Source organism: Dendropsophus ebraccatus, chromosome 7, assembly GCF_027789765.1.
Source record: "Dendropsophus ebraccatus isolate aDenEbr1 chromosome 7, aDenEbr1.pat, whole genome shotgun sequence".
In the NCBI taxonomy this organism is placed as follows: Eukaryota; Metazoa; Chordata; class Amphibia; order Anura; family Hylidae; genus Dendropsophus; species Dendropsophus ebraccatus.
In genome coordinates, this window is record NC_091460.1 from 39,845,260 (window position 1) to 39,870,341 (window position 25,082).

The 25,082-nt window shown below is 42.7% G+C and overlaps 1 protein-coding gene across 3 annotated transcripts in view; it reads left to right on the forward strand.

The window, feature by feature from the left end:
- Positions 1-25,082, forward strand: part of AFAP1 (actin filament associated protein 1) — a 91,881-nt gene that overhangs the window by 35,207 nt on the left and 31,592 nt on the right. For 2 of the 3 annotated variants that reach the window (XM_069976403.1, XM_069976405.1), the window contains exons 2-6: positions 6,393-6,521; positions 10,976-11,073; positions 20,116-20,224; positions 23,575-23,786; positions 24,731-24,910. In XM_069976403.1, the coding sequence (XP_069832504.1) occupies positions 6,393-6,521; positions 10,976-11,073; positions 20,116-20,224; positions 23,575-23,786; positions 24,731-24,910 (728 nt within the window). The remainder of the gene's footprint in view (positions 1-6,392; positions 6,522-10,975; positions 11,074-20,115; positions 20,225-23,574; positions 23,787-24,730; positions 24,911-25,082) is intronic. The other variant, XM_069976404.1, reaches the window with a different exon arrangement.

A 25,082-nucleotide genomic window follows, 5' to 3' on the forward strand; every position in this document is an offset into this window, starting at 1 on the left:
TGTGTGTGCTCAATCTGGGAAAGGGAAAACTATAGTTTTCTTACCTCATTTTCTTGTGTGAGTTTTACACTTGAAATTCTGGGAAAAATTATGTTATGCGATTTTTGGATTTAGTTTAATACCTGTTAAGAAAATTCAACCCAGATTATTGCAGCCTGGGAACCTGGGGTGAAAAATAGTATCTGTGCTTTTGTAGATTGTAAGACCATAGCGGCTGGTCTTAGTATAACATCAGTATTAAGGACTCCTTCCAATAGCTGTTGGCTGTCAGTGAATGGAGACATTACATTCGGAATCCGAAATGATACAGATCAGATGAGTGCTGCTGATTCTTTTATATAGATACAATTGTAGCATGAGTAAGAGCACAATGCGCGAAACACACTTGCTAACCACAATCTTTTAATATTTGCTTGTTTTAGATAGTTGTTCTTTCTTTTGTTTTTTTTTTTCATCCCGATGAGTGCTTGACTGTTTCGGATATTGCAAAAAGCTTTTGCAATCCATTGCAAACACAGTACAGTTTTTGATTGAAAGGGTGTGGTACAGGGGTTTTCGGGGCCCACTAGTAATAAAGATTGCTCTGTCTAGCTATATAAAACAGATGTATGTACCTTCCCCCATTGCATTTTAAACTTTGATGGACTTTTGTGGCTTATTCGTCTTCTGGGACTATTTTCATGTCAAGTTTCAATGATGGATCTTCATTTCCCTTGATCAACCACTTTATTGGTGTAAAGGTGGCCTTATGCATTAGAAGAACCTTGGCCAGTTCTACCAATTCCTGTAAGACCTGCTGACCATCTAATGTGTGTGGGGAAGAGGAGGAGAAAGACTGTTTCAGTGTTGTTGGACTTTAACATGCTCCATCCTTTACAGAGAAGCTGTTAAGGTTAACACTACCGTTTGCATGCTGTACTCTTTCGTGAAAATGACGGACATAGAAAAACAGTCCTTGGCATCTGTCAGGTGCAATTGTTCTCCACCAAATATTTGGTGCTGCTGTAATAGTTTCTGTTATAACCGTGACAGTGGTGTGAACAGTGCCATGTTTCCCTTCCCCATTGAACACACATGCCCAGTGTTGGACTGGGGTATCTGGGGGCCACAAGAGAAAGTGATCCTGGGGGTCTACTAATGAAGAAGCAGTGAGAAACGACATGTCAGTCAGTGTTTGTACAGGTTCTAAAGCTGGGGGCCCACCGGAGGATCCTCTGGTCCTCTGGTGGGCTAGTCCGACACTGCACATGCCCAAGCCAAGTGTAAGTAAGTTTTTGGGGTGTTATCTGTTAAATCATACCTATGTAAGGTGAATGAAAGATTCATTAGAATTTGTAGGATTTCCTATCCCAATTTATGTCTTGAATAATCCTCAAGAAGGATTCCTTGACATTCAGCAGATCCTAAGGTGTGCCAATGTTGACCTTAATCATTAGTTATGTGTGAAAACCTTGTAGTAGGTGTTCAGATTCCCTGCAGCACCACCATGGGTGAAATGCAGAATTACATCATGCTAATTCACATCTATGGCTTGTCTGTGTAATACAGGCCAGGACAGGTCCTCCAAAGTAAGAGGCACTCTTTGTGACTAATCTCCACAGCATCATGAATGCTATGGGTTTTCTAAACTGTCAAACCCATTTACTAACAAGAAGCAGAGATCTTGTTGTATGGTTTAGTAGTTAGCTATAAGCACCCATATACATTTTAGTCTCAATTTAGAGGACAAGAAGAGGACCATTTCTTTAGGACAACTCAGATATGTGTAGCCATTGGACAAGATTATTTAGCTAGTCGCAAGGGCTATGTGTGTTTGTATAGGGGATGGTCTCTTAATAATCTTATTTTGTTGTGTATGAGGTCTGGTTGTAATTCGCTGCCGTGGTCCATTAGTCATCTTAATCACTGCTGATGGTGGCGATATCTGCAGGGCTCAGATAAGACCTATTTAGATGATTTTCCATAGATAACAACTAAAAGTCTCTACTCCGTGCATCCAGACTTTTGCCGAGTCAGGTCACGGCTTAGATTACTGCCAGACACCATCTGTATGGAGATTATATGTTATTCCCCTGGGCCTTCCAGTTGACTGTGATTATTTTGTTATGTACTTTAATTGTGAAGCTGATCATAAATTTTAGATTTCCTCCTATTCTATGGGGAATGCCAGACCGGGTGACCCAACCTGTAGGATTGTAGCCTCATTCGTATGCCGCCAAGATAGTGCTTGGTTGTTGCTCCCCCTTCTTCTTTATGAGTATAAGTATTAGAACAGATGCCCATTATTGGTCGTATAGTATAAAATGTCAATGGGTCTGTGGCCAGATTTAAAAAGGATGCCGCTGGAAGACCAACCCTGTCTATATGCAAGAAAATTTTGGAAACCCTATGGGAACCATACTTCGCTTCATCCAACTTTTTCAGAAATTGATATATCAAGGAAGACTGAATTTATTTATTTATATCAAGGAAGGGGGGATTTATTATATAAATTTTGCTAAAAATGGGTCTCGTGTAAAGGTTTTAAATTCTGTCCACCAAAAGTTAGTATACCAAAATTATAAACCCCCACTATCTTTATTCTCTTTAGCTATAGTCAACATCGTCCAAGTAACAGCTTGCGTCTTGCATTCTCCATCAGCTGCTGGGATATCTCCCTGTGACATAAATCTCTGGATTTTTTTCATTGTCAGCGTATCTGGAGCAACATGTAAAACCTCCGCCGACCTTGTCCGGGTGGGTTTTTATCAGGGCTGACACGCTGCATTACATCCAGCAGGTCAGCCTAAATGATGTGTTACTGTACAGTAGAGGGATTTGGCTACAGAGGATATGGAGGAGATTGGCTGTACCACATAATTAATCTCCGCAGAGAAGCAGACAGAGCAGAATGCTCAGATCTTGATTAACTTGACATCAAAGCAGTAAAGCGAAATGATTGCAATGATTTATGACTCGCTGCAGAGAGAGAGATTTCTTTACTATTGTGTAAAAAGACGCAACATAAAAATGGTACCCATCACCCGAAGACCTACATGGTCTAGGACCCAGAGTAATTATCTATAAATTATAGGGAAACTTTGCAGCAGGTGTTCATTTTCTCTGCAGTGCCCCCGCAGGTGAAGTTGGGCATTATGCAGTTCCCGAGGAACAAATGGGATATCCATGCAAAGTATGAGAATCCGGATTTGGGAACCATCTTCGGCTTTACAATTTTCCGATTTTTACCTAAAATGCCCTGGTTATAGAGTAATGGCTTAACCGCCCATATCTACAACGAAGATGACAATTTTTTGTCTCGCTTTTAAAGCTAAAAGTCTTCTAAGATGTCCTATTGAACTTACCACCGCAATACCACTATGGGGCAGTATTTTTGCTTCTAGACCTCAGATTTGTCCCTGGGAGATTGGGGGGGTTAAATTTACACAGGGTCTTTGTTGAGCCTGACATCATGAAGAGAACTGTTTCTTGTTCATGCGGTGTATTTATTTTACCATGTGTAGTTACTAATCCATTAATGCTCAGGCTGATCCCTTTTATGTGAAACATATGGACGGTATAATTTGCATGCGTGATTTTCTGACACCTGGATAACATTATTACATCTGTATCATATGGAAAATTGGATGTGGTTGTCTAATAGTGAAGCGGAGGAGCTCTGATATTTCAGCACTGGATGTTCGGATCTCGAGCTGGTGAAATATGTATTAAAGGGGATCATGTCCTGTAATGTGTCGCTGTCCTGGCAGCGGAGTAAGAGTTTCCATGTCAGTAACTGTGGGTCCTGGGGAGGGGGGATGAGTTTTGGTAACAATACTATCCATGATCATCTGCTGGAGGTCCCACAGTATAAGCCCAAGATAGACAAATGCCAAGTATCAGACCGAATCAGACGTGAGCACACTATTCATTTATTGCTATTATATCTCAGGCTGTCAATGGTATTCATTTCTATTGGGGGATGAAAAGTTAGCTACTTTTTTGATAACTGTGGGCCAGACACTTATTCAACCAATAGCTGTTCTTCCCAATGCCCTCATACACATGCACACTTGGCTAGGTTAAGTTTGTGTTTTTAATGGAGAACAATAAGCTACTGCCAGACACCTTTGGGTGAGAATCCATCATTCCCAGTCCTTTCCTTCCTCTGTTGTTGGGGTGAATGAGAGCTCCTCCCTACACTATCGATTGGTGGTCCCATGAGATTGGCAGGTTTGGCTCATTTAATGTGTATAGGCAACATAACCCAATAAAACAAAAAGCACTTTTGTATTTTGACATAACATACCACTAACATTAGGCACTGGATGAGGCACTGTCAGCCATACTGCCCTCCATAATCTTCCAGCTATAGTGTGACAACCAGAGTGCTACCAAACAGGACTACTCACAGTGTTTGCCAACAACTAGCCACAATGCCCCCATAGAGTGGCAACCACAGTGCTACCAACCAAGACAACCCACAGTGTTCCCTCAACAGCTAGCCACAATGCCTCCATAGAGTGGCAACCACAGTGCTACTAACCAGGACTACTCAGTGTTTCCCAATGACTAACCACAGTGCCCCCATATAGCACTAGCCACAGTACTACAAACCAGGACTGCTCACAGTGATGACCAGCGACTAACCACAGTGTCATATCATATAACTGCCAAAGTGCCACTCCTAGACATATAAGTTTATGCTCCTGGGCCCCAGTGCCCCTAACCTGCCATGTGCTATGTAGAATAGCGGTGTTGTCTTATGGGGCCGAGGGCCAGGTATAATTTCTACCTCTGTATCCGTAATAGTTATGCACAATACTAGCTTCACAGGGTTATTCCCAATAGTGTCCTCCTTATAACTGGGCATACACTGATGTGTGTAGATGCATATTCCTCCATTACTGGCACCTTAGACTGGAGACCTATTTACTAAGTTGGTGTGCACTCAGCTGGGCTTATTGTGTCTTGTGGAGGAACAGTGATCCTTCTAGGGGGTCATTGATTTTAGATCCTGTTCGGGGACAATGTGTCACAGGGCAAAATGGAAGAAACTTTCTTCTTCTGGCCATTCCCTATGATAACATCTGTTTCTGTAGAGCACCATGTGTTCAGATCAATAGATTTCTTCATAGATGTTATTGATCTCTTTAGAGAATAGACTGCATAGGCAGACAGGGATTATTGTTAACCAGTTCTCTCCCCACCCCCAAAAAAATAAAAAATAAAAAATCTCCATTGTCTTTACAAGGAAGTACCATGGGTGAGCAAGGAGGCCACAATGTTGGGAAATAAAGGCTGATCATCTGTGCATCTATGATTAATATTATGTTAATAATATACTATTACCACTACAGCGCCACCTAATGTCAGCTTTTTGTATTAAATGTTTGTTTTTTATTTAAAGGGGTTGTCCAGGCTTGGCAAAACATTACTTTCCTCAAGAAATGGCTCCACACTTGGAGTTTGGGTGTGGATTTTGTAGTGCTACTGAAGTACATGAAGCTGAATTGCAATACAACCAGGACAGGGGGTGGTGTTGTTTTTGCAAGAAAGTAGTTGTGCTTTTTTAATCCTGGATAACGCATTTAATAAATAGCAAGTGTATCATCTGAAGCGCCTGTTATACAATATTCAGAGTTAAAGCGACTCTGTACCCACAATCTGCCCCCCCAAGCACTTGTATCGTCGAATAGTTGCTCTTTATTCAAGATCTGTCCTGGGGTCCGTTCTGCAGGTAATGCATTTATTGTTCTAAAAAAACAACCTAAAATTACAATTACAATTACAACCCTCCTCCCTGCCCTCCCTGCAATGTTCAGACAAGTGGTGATTAGGAGAAATCCTGCCTGGGATGTTCCTAATGGTGAAGAGGGTGGGGAGGAGGGACAGAGAGGCGGTGCAAGCCTAGGGCACAGACAATCTAGGCCACACCAATTTGCCACAGGGCAGCCAGTTTACAAGTTGTTTTTTAGGACAATAACTGCATCACCTGCCAAACGGACCCCAGGACAGATCTTGGATTAAAACAGCTATCTGACGTACAAGCGGTTTGGGGGGGCAGATTGTGGGTACAGAGTCACTTTAAGGAAGTTTAACCCCCATATTTGTGAGTGTGTAATGGTTTGTTTAGACAGAGAGATTTATCTGACAGATTTTTGAAGCCAAGGCCAGGATTGGATTTGAAAAGAGCAGAAATCTCAGTCTTTACTTATGACCTCTTCCCTGTTTACAGACTGTTTTCCTAACTTTGGCTTTAAAATTCTCTCAGGGAAATCTCTCTGTGTAAACACACCGTAAGTGTTTGACTATCAGTAAACCATACGTGACAACTTACATTGACATGTGAATGATGGCAGTGTTGTTCTCCTTAATGAAAAGTCTTATAACCTTCTTCCTTTGTCTCCTAGATATGGAGGAGCTGATCGTGGAGCTGCGCTTGTTTCTGCAACTACTGGACCATGAATATCTTACAACAACGGTTAAAGAGAAAAAGACTGTCATAAGCAACATTCTGCAGAGGATACAGTCATCCAAAGGTCAGTAAGACGACTGCTGTCCAAGTCAAGCTGTCTCTGTGGTTAACCCGGCACGTCTCAATGCTTCGGGCCCTGCCGAGGATGAGAATGTCACAATGATTCGCTGCTGTTATGACATCTCTGTACAGTTTGTATTATCGGTCTGATACACAATCCATCAGTCATTACACAATATCACCATTACACCATGAAATGGTTTCATATCTAAAGGGAAAGCTAATACACATAATGTTTTCCGAGAAAAGAGAGAGGCTTGCTGGTACTCAGTATAGTACCTTTTAACTCTTTTAGTACAGTCTGGAAATCCAGTGTATAGTTTACCTTGTATCCATGATCCATTGCTAGGACCTTCCTTTTAACCAAGAGCGAAAGTGGTTGTAGTGCATATAACTAATCACCTTTTAGTTTGGGTTACGGAGGTACCCCTAATGGATTATGGAGTATAGAGAATGTGGTCACCAGGAAATCATATTGCATTGCCGTTAATATACACCGATCAGCCATAACTTTTAAAACTATTATTGTGTAGGTCCCCTCTTGTGTCTCCAGAACAGCTGTGACCTATGAAGGCCTGGACCTCACAAGACCTCGGAAGGTGTTCTGTGGTATCTGACACCAACACATAAGCCTAAGATTCTTGAAGCCCTGTAAGGTGTGAGGTGCAGCCTACATGGGTCAGACTTGTGTCTCCAACACATCCCGCAGATGATCCATCAGACTGAGATCTGGGAAATCTGAAGGTTTAGTCTACATATTGATCTCTCTGTCATATTCCTCAAACCTGGACTTTTATATCCACAATATCCACATGACGCCCGGACCCGAGGATTCCGAGCAGAGCATTGTCCAGACAATCACCCTGCCTCCGTTGGCTTGTCTTCTTGCCATAGTGCATCCTAGTGCCATGTCTTCCCTACGTAAGTTCTGATGTTCCTGTGTCCATTGTAGGCGCTTACAGTAGTGGACAGGGATCATCATGAGCACTCTTACTGGTCTACACATACACCCCCCTACCCAGCACACTGTAAATCTCTATATCTCCAGACCCCTTTCTATCATAGCCCACAAAAGTCTTTTTTCCCAGTTGGTTACTCTTCTGTGGGATCGGACCAGGTTATCCATAGCTCCCTACTTGCAGCCTTAAGTACCCATGATCCTGTCTCCAGTTTCTGACTGTCCTTCTTCAGACCACTTTTGGTAGGTATTAACCACTGCACTGGTTGTTCTGGAGATACTCCTATCCAGTTGTTTTGCCATAACTAATATGACTCTTGTCAATGTGGACCAGATCCTTACACTTGCCCATTTTCCTTTTCCTATACATAAACTGACAGATGTATCCCACCGCAGGACAGGCACCATTCTCATAAGGGAATCACAGTATGTTATGGCTGATCGGCTAGCGAGCCTAGACGGCTCCCTGGTTGATAAATTATGGGTTTTACTTTTACATTCTTTTTGCAGAGCTCTGCATCTCATCACTATGGATAGCAGAAAGGGTAATCCAGAGATAATAAAAAAAAAAGTATTTGGAAATCAACTGGTGTCAGAAAGTTATACAGATTTGTAAATTACTTCTATTTAAAAATCTTAAGTCTTTCAGTACTTATCAGCTGCTGTATATCCTGCAGGAAGTGGTGTATTTTTTTCCGTCTGACATAGGGCTCTCTGCTGCCACCTCTGTCCATAACAGGAACTGTCCAGAGAATGAGAGGTTTCTTATAAGGATTTGCTACTGCTCTGGACAGTTCCTGATACAGACAGAGGTGGCAGCAGAGAGCACTGTGTCAGACTGGTAAGAACGCACCACTTCCTGCAGGACATGCAACAGCTGCTAAGTACCGGTAGACTTGAGATTTTTAATACAAGTAATTTACAAATCTGTATAATTTTAGCATAGTTCAGTGGTGTTTACTACAATGCTTCATCCCGGATGGCGGGAATGAGATGCTAGGAGGCTGCCAGTGGGACAGCTTTTCTCTATATAATGATACCAAAGAGCAGTATTACATAAATATTTCCATCTCTTTATATCCTTTCTTTTCTGCAGCTGTTGTTCAGAGCTACTGGCTTGTGAAAACTCCACACCCAAGGTTACAATGAGGTTTCTCCAGTGTGTTCCGAGAAAGTGCATTAGCTATGAGGGATCGCCTCCAGCTTAGTGCTGCGTCCTTACTGGTGCACATCCAGGCAGGGTTAGGGACCCCAGCATACTGTAATACTATAGAGTGTTCCCACCCAAATCTGACAAATGTTTGGATGATGATAAGAACATGACCAAATACGAGTTCCTCCCTCAAAGGTTATCCTGTGCTCCCATCTCAAGCACAGGACGTTATAGCCACATGAATAGCTTGGTCCCCAGGCTGTCATATCTTACCCATACTGACACATTGCAGCAAACTATCAGGACTGCAGGGATGTATTTGCTGGCTTCCTCAGACACAGCTCTGCCCTTTTGGTAGTGTCTATGCCTAGTATTGCAACTCTATTCCATTAACTGCTGAGTTGTAGTACCAGAAACAGCCACTATGTAGAGTATGGAGCTGTGTCTGGTGACAGTGAAGGAGATGCAACGCCCACTGGAAAGCCACAACCTCTTCAGTCATCTGTAAGATTTTGGCCAAGAATCTGATGTTTCCTTTGTTGTCCATTATTGTCTTTTTACTTGGGCATGTTGTACAGGGTTCTCTCCCTTATTAAAGAGGCACTTTCACAGACATTTTTAAAAAAGAAATCAGCAGGGGTTGTGATCACAAGCAGTTGTGATTCATTTAAAAAAAAAAAAAGTTTAAATCAACGTTATAGATATAGCCACTAGGTCTCCCTTCCTGTCAAACTGTGCTCCATGCTCCCTCTGGGCCGATATTTGGTCTTTTCTCTGTTCAAAAAAAAAAAAAAGACCAAACACAGGAAGTCCCAGTGCTTTGCACGTTAACAGACGAGGCTTGGTATTGATTGACAGACTTCTTTAGTGCAAACAGAGTAGGACAAGTCTTCACTGCGCATGTGTACAGCTGCTGCACGTCCACATTCAGTAGCAAAGAATCTTGGGAGTGCTTGCATTGTATGGTCAGCTCTCCTGTCACACAGGACCAAAACCTCAGTAACCACGCAGTGACATTATACTGACTGAATTGTTGCATAACAACAAGCATTGTCTCCTGGTAAGCATGCATAGCTTATAATATATTTAGCAGAAATAATAATATAATTTAGCCTAAGTTAATCTCAGGTGATATACAACCTGCATGATGAACAGGTGACTTTCCTTGCATGAGTGCGCAAAGGACTTTGGGGCGTATTCCACGGAGCGATAATCGGGCCGATTGGGCCGATTATTGCTCCATGGAATAGAGAGAACGGTCGGCCGATGATCGTGTCATCGGCTGATCGTTCATTTAGGTTCAAACCTAAAATCATCGATCGCCACCCGCGCATCGCTACGTGGAATAGCGGGTGCGGCGGGCGACCAACGATTTCACAAACATCATACATTACCTGTCCGGGCTGCAGGTCTTCTCCTTCTCACGATCCCGCGGCCAGTGATTGACTGAACGGTCTGTCAGTTCAGACAGGCTGCTCTGAAGCTGCTGCGGCGCGGGACCGGGAGAAGGAGAAGACCTGCGCCTGTACAGGTAATGTATGAAACAAGGGCTGTAAGGAAATTGGTAATGATATCCTTGCAGCCCTCGCTAAACGATTGTCGGGCAGTGGAATAGGCCCAGTAAACAAGCGCTGATCTAGCAGATCTGCGCTCGTTTAAATCGTTGATCGGGCCCTGGTCAGCCCGTGTAATAGGACCCTTTGACTTCCTGTGTTGGGTCTCTTGACTCTTTTTGAACAGAGAAAAGACCAAATGTCAGCACAGGGGGGATAATTGGACTGTTTGGCCATATGTATAACATTGATTTAAACATAGAAAACCTTTAAGAAAAAAAAAAAGTATATTGCAAAAGTGCTTGCGATTGCAACCCCCTGTTGATTTAAAAAAAAAAAAAAAAATTGTGAGAGGGGATGAGCAAGGTTATAACCTATTGCTGTACCTTTGTAGGTGCAGGTAATGGAGCAGTTACTGTATGGCTTGAAGTGCTCCTTTATTCCCTATAATAGAATAGATGCTTCTCTTAAAGACTGAAGAAGGGCATATGATTTTCTTTCTAGGAGAGGGGAGGAGAGGAGGAAAGATGGATGTACGGCTCCAGATATCCAGTCCCATAAAAGCAGGAGAGGGCTGTCTGTGTGCATTACCCTGGTCCCCCTCATCCTCTCCCCCGACGTCCGCTCTCTGTTTTTGGGCGGCCCTATGGAAATTGGTGGTATCTGCTGACTAATGTCTATAGCCAGCTCTACAGCTGGTGGGCGTCTGTAAGCCGTGGTACTGAAGAATGCCTTTAGCTGTAGATCACAGTAAGACATTGTTCTCATGCCAATATTCATATCCTTGTCCACAGAATTCGAGCTGAAGAACCATGTGCACAAAGTGGAGACCTCGAGCAGCGTACCTGCCCCTCCTCAGATGCCTCTCCCAGAAATCCCCCAGCAGTGGCTGGTAAGACGTCTGTTGATTTACCGTCCTATAATTGTTTAAGGACCCTCTAGTATGCGCTGAGCAAATAATCACCGTACTTCGGAGCGGTAACCCAAGTCATACAATACCAACAGGATATATCAGGTGGAGACTGTAACCCGGCAGATGGAATCATGTCAGCGCTATCTCAATACACATCTCTGTCTTGTTCCTTTTTCTTGGAAAGCAGAAGTATCCAGAATGCGTTCCAGGACTCGCTGAACGCTGAGCCATTCCGAGGTGTCTGATGTTTGCAGAAAAGAGTGAGACAGCACAATGTTGAAATAGCTGATTTCATCTTTGGTAGGCATATTGGCCGGGCTTCCAGCTGTTGTTGGAGATAGCATATTCATACTTAGGAGCAAGGGCTATGTTCTCTGACATCTACATCTTACAACGGCCACGCCCAACTCGGACTTCGATTACATAAGATAGTTAAGGGAGAAATCTGGTGATTTATGAAATCAGGCAGGGGCGGAAGGGGGGGGGTGATTGATTACAAGTACGGACTTACCCCTCCTCGTGCCTGCGGTGAGCCCCCATCGGGCTCCAGGATCTCCGGAGCTTACATATAATGACCCGGCTAATGGACTGGCTGCTAAGCCAGTCAGTGACTGGGGCGGGATGCCACTTCAGTCACTGATTGGCTGAGCAGCCAGTCCATCACCCGGGACAGGCCTCTTCCCCCCTGAATTGTGACATCATCACAACTCGGTGGGGTAAATGCCTTCTGGCGGGGGTCCTGCCGGTCTCCCCTGCCCCTGCTGGCTGTCTGATTTTTTTTTTTTTTTTTTTTTAAACGCCAGACTTCTCCTTTAAGTTGTATTTAATATTACAAACATTATAGTCACAAACTTAGGTCCATCAAGTCCAGAGCGGAAATGCCAAATTGTTCGGGTCTGGCAACAGTCTCAGATCCTGAATGCTCGGCATTTGACTCCCTGCAGCTGCAGAAATTGGATGCAGCCCTAGAGAGTCCTGGACAACATGGATACAGCCATAGCTCAAAACTAGTTTGGCATCTCTGCTCAACACTACTAGCGTGTTGATCCCAAGGAAGGAAAATAACGCCTATGAGACCTCCCATACTATGGGAAAAAATTCTCCTATTCCAGCAATAGGGATCAGCAATAGATCCCTTGATTAACATCCTGATTTCAGTAATCTAGTAACCATAACCTGTAATGGTATAGTTTGGCCCTTCTTGAACTCGTTCAGTGAATCAACATCATGTGGCAGAGAGTTCCACTGCTCTTACAGTAGAGAATCCCTGTCAATGATTATAGTAAAACCTTATTTGTATAGAAGTAAAAGTACTGTATGTTCTGTACTTCATTTGATCCTATGCTTTATCCCTTGATTCTGTTTACCTTGGCAGCAGCTGCCTGGCACTGGATAGTAATATTGGGGGAGAGTTATCAAACATGGTGTAAAGTGAAACTGGCTCAGTTGCCCCTAGCAACCAATCAGATTCCACCTTTCATTCCACACAGGCTCTTTGGAAAATGAAAGGTGGAATCTGATTGGTTGCTAGGGGCAAATGTTTGATAAATCTCCCCCATTGGGTTTACTATCCACCAATATCCCCCCTTCCCAGTTCTTTTCACTAGAACATTTGCCCAGTATTTTACTATTACTATTGCTATATTTGCCTTGACCCAAGTGCCTAATCCTACACTCATCCACATTAAACTTCAGTTGCCGTTTCTCCGCCTGAGCCCCCATCTGTAGTATGATATTATCCTCCTCAGTGTTATTTCCTTTCAGAGCTTAGTATCATCTACAAAGATTGAAAATCTACTCTGTAGGCCATCTACAAGGTTATTAATAAGACTTTAGAGCAAAAAAATTGATGAAAGTACTAGCATATTATTATTAAATCCTTAGTGTGACCACAGAAGAGCATCGATCTTAGGCCACGTTCACACACCCGTAGTGCAGTCCGCGACCCGCACTACAAATGTGCATCCGTAGTGCTCTGTGCTTCACAGAGCACTACATTTACACTCCATAACCTCAGCGATCCGTGCCGCAAGAAAAGGGTCCGCATTACAACATGTCCGTTTTTTTGCGGCACGGTTTGCGGCCCCGTATACACGTACAGATGTGTGAACGGGGCCATTGGATATCATTGGTTTCATGTTCTGTCTGCAATTGCGGATAGAACAACGGATGTGTGAATTAGGCCTTATAGGTACCGTTGCACAAAGTCAGCGATTTTGTAGGATTACAGGCAAGTGTTTGGGGAATCTACCCTACCAAAGAGGTGACAATGATCATTTTTATTTGCAGGTTGAAACACAGTTATTAAAGGGGAACTCTGGAGGAATATTAGTTTTCAAATCAACTGGTGTCAGAAAGTTATACAGATTTGTAGATTACTTCCATTTAAAAATCTCTTAACTTATCAGTACTTGTCAGTTGCTGTATGTCCTGCAGGAAGTGGTGTATTCTTTCCAGTCTGACACAGTGCTCTCTGCTGCCACCTCTGTCCATGCCAGGAACTGTCCAGAGCAGTAGCAAATTCCTATACAAAACCCTACCAGCTGCGACAGTTTCTGTCATGGACAGAGTTGGCAGCAGAGAGCACTGTTTCAGACTGGAAAGAAAATCCACCACTTCCTGCAGAACATACAGCAGCTGATAAGTACTAGAAGACTTGAGTTTTTATTAAATATAAAACTTGAGATTATTAAATACAAATCTGTATAACTTTCTCGCACTGGATGATTTGAAAACTTTTTTTCCCCTCAGGAGTACCCCTTTAACTAAAAGAAACCGCTGTGTAAGAGGCCACCTTTGGGACCTGCACCTGTCTTCAGATTAAAGGCTCCCCAGCCCCCTCTGCCCTGTTTGCTTCTGCCCTAGGGGGTTGGGAAGACGAAGACAGCAGTCCACAAGTGTCCCCCGATAGGTATACCCCTTTAAGACTGGGGTTTCAGTAAGTGGTGATTAAAATTTTTTGAAGATATACAAACAAATAGGCAATATTGGGGCCATAGTTGCAGTCAAGGAAATGACAGTCAAGTATGGTGGAGGGTCCTTGCAGGTGTGGGCTGCTTTTCAGCAAATGGAGTTGGGGATTCGGTCAGGCCTACTTATGTCTTCAAACCTGAAAAATACTGGAAGATACTTATCCAACCTGCATTACCATCAAGGAAGGGTCTGATAGGTTGACTAACTCCTTTGGCGGAATCTGTTGGTGCTATACAAATAAACATTATTATTGGTTCCTGATTTATTTTTCATCAGGACAGTGACCCTAAACATACAAAGTCATGCAGGCAAATGATGGTTCATCTAACACAGGGAGGCCACCAGTGCAATAGTCTCTTGTTAGAAGCTCTTCGCTACGGCTCATACAGGAACGGCCAGTGAAGGGCATAGACACAAAGTTTTATTTTTTGGATTAGATTTGTCCAGAATATTCCGCCTGTGGCTTCCTTGTAAAAAATCCTCCTCCTCTGATCGGCTTCCATTACTTCCTATCCTCGGAACATTTAGTCATCAAACTGAAGTGAATGCACTTGAGTCCCTTTCAGGATGTAGTTCTGTGAGGTCTCTGCAGGCAAATTATACTGTCTTCATTATTAATGCAGCCAGAAGGAGAACGTGTGATCCAGGCTTTCACACAAGCATGCTGACAAGGAGCCTCCACACGCCAAATGGGCTATAGTTTTTGGATGGAAGGTGAAGTATGTAGGATGGCGGCTGCGGAGAACATAGAAGGGATTTCACCTGACCTTTCATTTCTTGGAGAGGGAATCCTGATGCGAATTATTTTTGGAATACCCTGAATATTATGTGGTTCTTCTCGTGACGTGAACTTACACAATCGAGGCTGAGCCAGTTGGGGAGTGCAGGATTTTTCCGACTTCTGCTTGGCTCTTATTTTTGAGTACCTTTTCCATGTTATGTCCATATATCCATAGCTCATACTGGTATGGCCGTAGGAGAAGCTACTAAAGTGTAAGGGTGAAATTGACATCAGTCTATTTTATTTTTTTATTTATTTTTTTTGCCCTCAGATTCTTCTAGGCTTTCATGCAAAGTCTATTACAGGCCCCACCTGCCGTGTGGCATGTACAGTACTAGGATTTTCTTAGGTGTCAGAGGTTTGTACCTTTAGGCTATGTTCACACTGCGTATGAATCCGTCCGTAGTGCGAACCGCGAATATACGCACGTAGTTTTGAGGTTGATGCGTTCGCTTGAAAGTATACGATATACGCCCGCACAGTGCACACTACGTATAAGCTTACGGCCGGATCGTATACGGTGCCGTGAAAAATGAACAAGACCATTGTTTGAGGACGGAAATGTTGAAACTCACGGCCGTACTAAGTACTTATTTCAGCCAAATTGAACTTGATTTTTCGATCCAAAAGGTTCTGTGTGGTTTACAGGGCTGGGCGAAGATTTCAAAGTAAATGACCTGCCTCAGATCGCTTCGAAACAAGCTAGGGAAGCATAACTGTACTACGGGCGTATGTTCACGGTGCGTACGCACATGTACGGCAGCGTAAGACCTGTGTACGGATTCGTACGCAGTGTGAACATAGCCTCAAAGTGGAGGCAAGTCATTGGATGGGAAGGATGAGGAGAAAAGTAGACGCCAAATTGATCAAAAACGTAAATGGCCACAGCTAACTAAGAGCTGTCTGCCATGTTTGATTTTTTTTCAGAGGCCAAAAGGAGCCAGGTCGGTACAGGACTTTCCCAACTCCACTTTCCTCTAGTGATAGCCACAGCAATTAGACACCTAATAATCGAAAATTGATAATGTGTACTACTATGTGTACTACTGTAAGTTTGATGGCAAAACAACACGTAACAGATGGAATATGCCATCTAATATATCTAATAAATTTGCATTCATTTTGAGTTTGTGCCACGATATTCTCATGTATACATCTGTCAGTTAAGTGACACCACTTCTTTTCTTGGACTGAACTGTGATGATATATGGAATAACTCCCAATTCTCCTCTACACATGCAGCCTTTGGCATTGGCTTATGTCCTGAGAACGAAATGGTCCGGTAGTTATAATACAACATACACATGCCTGATCTTTCTCTCTCTTGACATCTGTCATTGGGGAAGGGTTGGGAGGCCACCATAATCTTCAGCGGTGAAAGGTACAGTGGACGCAGATAGCTTTTAGGCTTTAAAAGAAGAGTCCCTTGTCAAGGATCTCCATGGATCACATTGTTTTCCCTGTTTTTAACAGCTGATAGTGGGAGCAACCAGCAATAGGACTGAGTTCGACTTGACTCTAAAGAGAGTCGTCCAAAGCAGCATTCCTTTAAGTCAAGAGATTTTAGACACTTCAGAACTGAAAAAAATACACTAAAGTCAATACCAGTATAGATCTTTTACTCATTAAAGGCCTACTGCTACTTCTTTCTGCATTTCCATTCTCTGATTTTATGCTTTAATTTATTGGGAGAATCCATCAGTTCTGCATAGATTTATCTAGAATGTTAGTGGATAGTTTGTTTATTCTATTGTCATTGGCCATTGGTGCTTTACATGAAAGTCCATTTTAGAAATGGGTCAAAGGGATACTAGTTCTCCGTAAGTTGAGTCCGCCATAAAGACATGTGGATATTAAAACGATAACTTTGGGAGAAAAAATACAGTGCGGGCAGAGGTGGGCGAGAACATTAATTATTTATACTTACCCACCCCGTGCCCCCACAGCACTGCCTCATTGTTCACATATCACCGACCCAGCTGTGAAATGCCCACCCAGCCAGTCAGAGACTGGGGCGGGACACAACTGCAGTTACTGACAGGCTAATCGGGTCCTTCCCGCAAGGTCGTGGTGACACTGGAACCTGGGAGAAAATGAAGACTAGGAGGTGAGTAGTGTGAGGTGGGGACACAGCGATGTGGGACACGGGGACAGGTAAGTGTAGCTTCTTTATTATGTTCCCACACCTCACCTGCCCACACTGTATTTTTAGTTTTCTCTGGAGTTCACCTTCAAAGGCCGTTCCTACTCCACTGGGAATTCTGGGAAGATATGCAAAGTGGACACCATTTTCCCTAAGTGGTGTGAGAACTATTTTGAATCTGTTTCAGAAGTATATATACCCGACACGTGATTTACCCAACCAGCTAATGTGCATTGGGGTCTCCTGACTCTTCTCCAATGGTGGATGCCGGGGGAGAAAAGGATAAGGCAGTTGGCTTTAAATATGCATGATCCTTTTGTTCTGGAGGGAGATAAGCCACCAACAGAGGAGTCTGGCAGCAACCACCTGCCCTCTCCCCATTCAGACCATACAAACAAAACTGAGCATGCATGTCTGTCAGGGGATCGGTAGCTAAATCTATCATCTGAACAAGCATCTTAGACTCCCTTTTCTCATCTAAGGTTAGTTATGTTTCAATAAGAACATAATCACGTTTGTTATATGGACTTTTCCATGACAGACCTTTAGGCAGAGAAACATTGCTAGACAGCTTGAAAGAACAGCTAGTACAATTGTAAATTGATTCCATCTGTGTTGACATTGGCGAAACAGTGAAGGTCGGACCAGCCCTGTAGTATCCATCGGTGTAAAGGTATCTGACTCAGACGTGAACCATTTGTGTTTCATTTCCTTCATTGCTAGAATTCTGTATGACTTCCACTTAGAAGAAAACCAGGGGAGATTTACTTAAAATATTGACTTCCAAATTAATTATGAAATGGCCTTCCTGGTCCGGGAGTCAGCGCTGTGTCTTGGTTTTCTTTGTAAGTATTTGTGTTATGTAAAGTGATACCTTAAGAAGTCGGGGGCCTTTACCGTAAGAGCGCGGTTAAGGTCAGGACCTGCCATGCTAATATTTCCCGTTTCCATATGTTAATTCCAGAAAAACTGTGCAATGTGTCAAGTTAAAATATGGCTTGGTGGTTTTAGCTTGCTTATGCCTGTGCATAACACAAGATGAAAAAACAGGCAATATGATATTCTAGCAACTGTGGATAGTAATAAGATATGAGACTCTAATAGTGAGTTAAAGTGAATGTGCCACCTATTTTATTTTTTTTCTTTAATATTTTTCTGTTTAATATTTATTATTTTTATTATTATTTATATTTTATTATTATTATTATTATTATTATTATTATTATTATTATTTTATTTATTTATTTTAACAGTATTTACAGTGTTTATTTTACACCAAGCCCTGTAGACATAGACACAACAGTCTGGAGTAGGGATGGTCTGAACCGAGTTCGGTTCGGGTTCGTACGAACCCAAACTCTCGGTAATGATTCCCGCTGTCTGCCCGCTCCGTGGAGAGGGTGGATACAGCGGGAGGACCGCCTTGAAAACTGGGATACAGCCATAGCCATAGGCTGTATCCCAGTTTTCCAGGCGGTCCTCCCGCTGTATCCACCTGCTCCACGGAGCGGGCAGACAGCGGGAATCTGATGCAGAGCATTCGGGTTCATACGAACCCGAACCTCGGCAGTTACGGACCATCCCTAGTTTGGAGCAAACCTCATTCACTTATAGTTTTCTATCCATGTTCTGTGACCTGTGCAAAGGTCAATGTGCAGAGAGGAGAAGAGCTGTGAATGGTCTGATCCTGCCATATCTAGATTGGTTTCATCTCTTACTGTAATCCTGCTTATATTGCTAAGGAGGAAACTAGAAGAAACAACTAGATATATTGTTCACCAAGGTGCCAAGCACAGTATACATCCTCCATGACTATGGTTCTGTAAGGCTGGGTTCACACTGATGTTTTTCTCTCCGCCACAGTTCCGTTTAGCTGTTCTGTTTTTAAACAACATAAACAGAATCTGACGTATCCGTCCAACACTCCATTCATTTCTATATATTTTTATTGTGCTCCGTTTCTTCATATTTGTGCTCGGTTTGCATGTATTCTGTCAGGGTTCCGTTTTTGTGAACGGAAACAAAAATCCTGCATGCAGCTTTTTTTCCCTCCGTTTGAAAAAACGGAACACGAACGGAAAGTGCACTTTCATTTTTTTTTTTACATTATAGTCAATGAGGACGGATCTAAACTGAAGGTATTTCCGTTCACATCCGTTTGCAAGTTTTCATCAGTTATTTCACTGAGCATGTGCAGAAGAATGAGAAACCAAAGAAAATAAATAAACTGATATAAAAACAGATGCTGACTGATGCAAACTGATGGACAGAATTCAGTTTTTTAATAAAGCCAAAATGCAAACGAACAATGAAAAAAAGAGAACATTTTGCAATTAGTTTGCATCAGTTTGCTCATCAGTTTTTTTCTTATCCATTTAATTAATATTAGCAAATAAGAAAAACGTTAGTGTGAACCCAGCCTTGGCTGTATAAAGGCAGCTCTTTATACCTGCATTTTATTACCAGTGGCTGAAGAAGTAGGATGCAGCCCTAAGGCTGCCTGGAAAACATGGATGCAGCCATAAGCCATAGACTGTATCCATGTTTTCCAGGACCTCCTAGGGCTGCATCCAACTTTTTCAGCCACCGGCATTCAAATGCTGAGTCATGCTCATCTCTAGTAGTAACCAATCATAGCTCAACTTTATTTCTTAAAGGGGTTTTCTCGGAAGTAGTATAGGCTCATTTCCTTTCTCTGCTCCTCTTCAAAGAATATCCCCTGAGATGAGAGGGAGGTGGCATTCATGTTGCGAGCATCACATGTGGGCAAAACCACACCCACACACGATGTTTAATGTCGCACCATTGGGGAGATATTGGACATTGCCTGTGCACATGGTTTCGACTGCATGCAATGCTCATGATATACAGTACCTCTCATACTGTATACTTCCAAGACGAGGAGGTAAGCATGAGGAAGACAACCCAGATGACCCATTAAAACTGCTCTGGAAAAGTGAAAGCTCAGCTTTGATTGGTTGCTTTGGTCTGGGGGAGGTTTATGAATTCTATTTAAAAGAATAACTTTAAATATTGCCCATGGCAACCATTTACCGCCAAGCTTTTTTTTGTCATTCAGGTTTCGTAAATTAAAAGCTGTGTTTTCTATCTTTTGTCGTAACAGCCTCCAGACAATGGACCTCCGCCTTTGCCGACGTCATCGCTTCCAGAAGGTTATTATGAAGAAGCTGTGCCTCTAAGCCCTGGTAAAGCCCCTGAGTACATAACTTCCAGTGAGTTACTAATTTATGTTGGTACATAGCCATAGGTCTTCATGTACCAGTATCTTTTAGAGTGAATTCACACACGGCAAAGTGGTTGCAGCCATTTTTTGCCTCTAAAAATCTTACTTTATGTACCTGAATGGTCTATTTCTGCAAACCAACCGTGTGTTAATCCACTCATAAAACAGTGGTGGGTAACTGGTGGCCCTTGGCTCCCCAATCCATGTACAGTGGTACCTTGGTTTATGAGTAACTTTGATTAGGAGTGTTGCTTTGGTTTAAGAGCTCCCTATACTGGGTGAGAGGGCAAGTGGGAGAGGGGTATGCTCTGCATAGTGTGGTGTACAGCCCTGTACTCTGACCCAGTCTCCCTCACCTTCCAAATCATAGCAGATCCACTTCAGGCTGGGGCTTGCATCAGGGGACAGGACTGTGGAGGTAATCTCTTCATAGCTGTAACCCCTCTCTCCTCGGACAAAGTGTGCTGCATATATGTGCCCACATATGCCCTGCTCATTCCTTCATGCCCCCTGCAGTCTGTCAGCCCTTGTGGTTCCAATCCTCTCCACTCCTGCTATAATGTGCCTGCACTCACACTCAGCCATTCACACTGCTGTATACAGAGGTTTCTGTCACCGTCCCCCTGCACAGCTCTGTGATTCTTACTTCCTGATGGGTCTATGCTGAACACACACCCCTTTCCCATAGCTGTCATGTGACCACACAGACCTCTGACAGCAGCCCTGCTTCTATATTCTAGCCTGTTGTACTACGCTACTGCATTGTGGATATCTGCAGTTCCATCCTGTATCTACAAACTGCTGCTGTTTTTCAGGTTTATGCAGTTACTCAACATTATACTCCACATGCTGATTGCTATATTGTACAGTAACTTATAATATCACATATTCTGCTGTTTCTGAATGTTTGTTTCATTTGTTTTACTTGTTGTTCAGAATAAAAAATTATTATTTTGGGGGGCGTGGAACCAATTTTCTGCATTTCAATGATTTCTTATGGGAAAATTTCTCTAGATGCTTTCTTGGCCTTATGAGTTTTCACTGTCAAATGCCTTTGTCCTCTTTGTGAGAGAGAAGCCACCAACAGAGCAGTTTGGTGGCGGTTTACCCTTTCCCATAGGGGAATACGATTGTTTGCCCTACAGATATTAAGGTATATAAGTATGTGAAAGATTAGAGTAGCTGGGATATTTTTTCTGTAATTTTCTAATGTTACTTTAATTGAGAGAGATTTATTGTAAATTATTACAGTCTTGAGAAAATGATGGCATACAGCCCCCTCTCTGAAAGACTATAGAGTGGCAGGGGAGCTGCATACAGAGCTTTTATCTGCACATTATAGTATAGAATTTTATATAATAATTTTATATAATTATAGTATATCATTATTTTCTGCATGATCTTGGCCTCCCGCAGTACAGTAGAGTTATAATTATCCGCAGCCCTCTAATTATAATGGAAAGACTCTGTCTCTCTCATCCCAGTCTATACGGTAAAGCCAACAAGTGAGCTACAGAAAATAGGAAGTGTTACCTTATTGTGTGCTCTAGTGGTCAGTGCAAAAATGGCAATATTTCAATATATTTTTTAAATAAAAATAAATTATATATATTGACTGGATATGTTTTCTAATTATACGTCTCCTTTAAAGGTGAAGTCCGGCGAAATTTTTTATTATAAATGCTTTTTTTTCCCTGCACTTACTACTGCATCAAGGCTTCACTTCCTGGATAAAATGGTGATGTCACGACCCAACTCCCGGAGCTGTGCGGGCTGTGGCTGCTGGAGAGCATGATGGCAGGGGAACACTGAGGGACACAGGGCACTGGAGGGACACTGAGCATCCCTCTGCCATCATCTTCTCCAGCAGCCACAGCCTGCACAGCTCTGGGAGTTGGGTCGTGACATCACCATGTTATCCAGGAAGTGACATCACCATGTTATCCAGGAAGTGAAGCCTTGATGCAGTAGTAAGTGCAGGGAAAAAAGCACTTTATAAGCATTTCCAGTAATAAGTGTATATTGGGGATTTGTATAACTTTTGGGGGGCAATATAATACTTCTCCTTTAAATATAAAATTCACATCCAATGCAAAAATTGGTGTATTTTTCTTTAGTAATAAGTGCAGCACACAATTGTAATCTATTATTCCATTTAGAGCTATCCTAGGTTAATGCTGTCAGCTATCTCCACCCTTTTGACCTCTGTTCTTGACAGCATTAATGCAGTCCAGGCTTTGGGAAGGCTATTCCCTTCTTACTGTGATTTTCTTTGGCGGCCTTCCTAAGTTTCCCGTGGGACCCAAGAGGAGGAACGTACACACAGCTTGTTCTGCTACAGCAGGGACCGTCGCGTCCGTGGCCAAAATCCCCCCGCTGATAGAAGTGGAGGCCGCTCGGTGTTGTTGTTGACGCAGTTACAAAGCCACATATCCGCTAATGTAGGGAAAATGTATAGGAAGACGGAATGATTAGATTTTGTGGTTTGAGATTCGGCATGAGCCAAGCGATTGGGTCATTCCTCACAGAACACAAATCAGGAAATACGATTGTTTCTTCTCTGCAGGGATAGAACATTCTTCACAGTTTGGTACCAGCCTGGATTTTGTTTGATCTCTGGTGTTTGTTATAGGATGGAGCTGGAGGATTTCCATGTTGTGATATTGCTTTTTAGATCAACATGAAAATGATTTATTTATAGGAGAAGCCAAGACTATCATCAGCTGAAGTCTTGGCTTGCTGCTTCGGCCTCATTTGACTGTTTTCTAACGTTAAAAAGATTTTAAAAAAAGAGTTCCCTCCTGAACATGAACACACTTGGGGGTCTGTATGTGTTCCAATAGCTGGACGGATATTGTATAATATGTAGACCCCCCAACATATAATCTCTCGTTTTCACACGTTATATAGTCCAACTAACAAAACAGTTTATAATATCCCTATGTGGAAGAATATTTGAAAAGTTTTCAGACTTTTATTATCTTTAAAGGGGTCATAAACTTCTTGTTGAAAGGGATCATTAGGATAATCCTTGTCTTTGCGTTTTATTAGACTAGAACACCTACGGCCACTGCAAAGAGTCCTCCGGAGGACTTGGCACGACTGTTTGTTACATGGTCATTTATTAATATAAATGAGGATTGTGTAATACCCTATGTCTCCTGCAGTGGCCACTGCAGGAGGAACATGTGGCTGCCTACTGTTTCCTCTTGTTTCCAGGTACTTGTACTTTAAAGGGAAATGCCTCGTGTGTATGCCTATCTACATGGCGAATCGGTGAATGCCCACAATAATTAATTCATCCTTTTATAGCTTCTGTTTGTATGTATTTTTCTTTAGATTATGATTCGGATGCGATGAGCAGTTCATATGAATCTTATGATGAAGAAGAGGAAGATGGAAAAGGGCAGAAAAAGAGACTTCAGTGGCCGTCTGAAGAAGCTTCTATGGACCTTGTAAAAGATGCAAAGATCTGTGCATTCCTCCTGCGGAAGAAAAGATTTGGGCAGTGGACTAAACTTTTATGTGTCATTAGAGAAAACAAATTAATGGTAAGATTTACCAATACCCACAATGACTCTGTCCTGATCCTGAGTTACTGGCTGTATTATACTCCAGAGCAGCGCTCACTGTTCTGCTGATAGGGTCACTGTGTACATACATTATATTACTTATCCTGTACTGATCCTGAGTTACCTCCTGTATTATACCCCAGAGCAGCACTCACTATTCTGCTGGCAGGGTCACTGTATACATACATTATATTACTTATCCTGCACTGATCCTGAGTTACTGGCTGTGTTATACTCCAGAGCTGCACTCACTATTCTGCTGGTGGGGTCACTGTGTACATACATTACATTACTTATCCTTTCAGAATTTCCATTGACTCATCAATCATACAGCGGATCTTGCATAAAAAAGCCTTTTCTTTAAAGACACTCTGTCAGTAGGTTTAGGGTGTCCTTTCTCAGGGTAGCATAAACTTGTGACAGAGAAGCTGAACAGAATGATGTATCACTTGATGTATCAATGATGTATTTCCCAGAATAGCGAGGATTCTGAGCTCTGCACACTAGTCCTCTCCATTATGTGTGTGTGCTCAGTAGTCCTCAATATTTATGAGCACCAGCTCCCTCTGCCTACCAGGCGCTGATTAGCAGTTGTGTATAGGCAGACAGCTGGCAATCAGCAATCAGAGAGCAGCGGGAGGGGTGCTACACGAAGCCCATTCTTCTGCATATCAGGAGAATGGTTGAACAGAATGATGTAAGTAATACACCGCTCTCTCTGTTCAGCATTTATGTCACTAGTTTATGCTGCCTTCCTTTAGGCACCATAAACCTAGTAATGGATTCCTTTTAAAAATGGATCCTAGGAAAGGTACCCCCTATATGTTATCCATACACTCTTAAAATTTTATGTTACTACTTGAGGAAAAGTGTCAGAGGTGACATAACTATAGTGACTGGTAATTTCATCTTCTGTCTTTTAGTGCTACAAATCCTCCAAGGATCAGCAGCCTCAGATGGAGCTACTCTTGAACGGCTGCTCGGTCTCCTATGTACCAAAAGATGGGAAAAAGAAAAAGCATGAGCTGAAGATTACTCATCAGGGAACAGATGCGCTGGTTCTGGCCGTTCAAAGTGAGGAGCAGGCTGAACAATGGCTGAAGGTGACCTGATTTTCTTTGCGCTCATCTGTTCTATGTTATCTTACTGCTGGCGTGTGCTTCCATGTAAACTCTACATTTCCCTAATGTACCCATCCTCGTGCCTCCGTAGCACTGCCCTCGGGTCCCGCTGGCAGCCATAGGTTGTCATTTTCGGCTCGAACCCGGCTCTTCC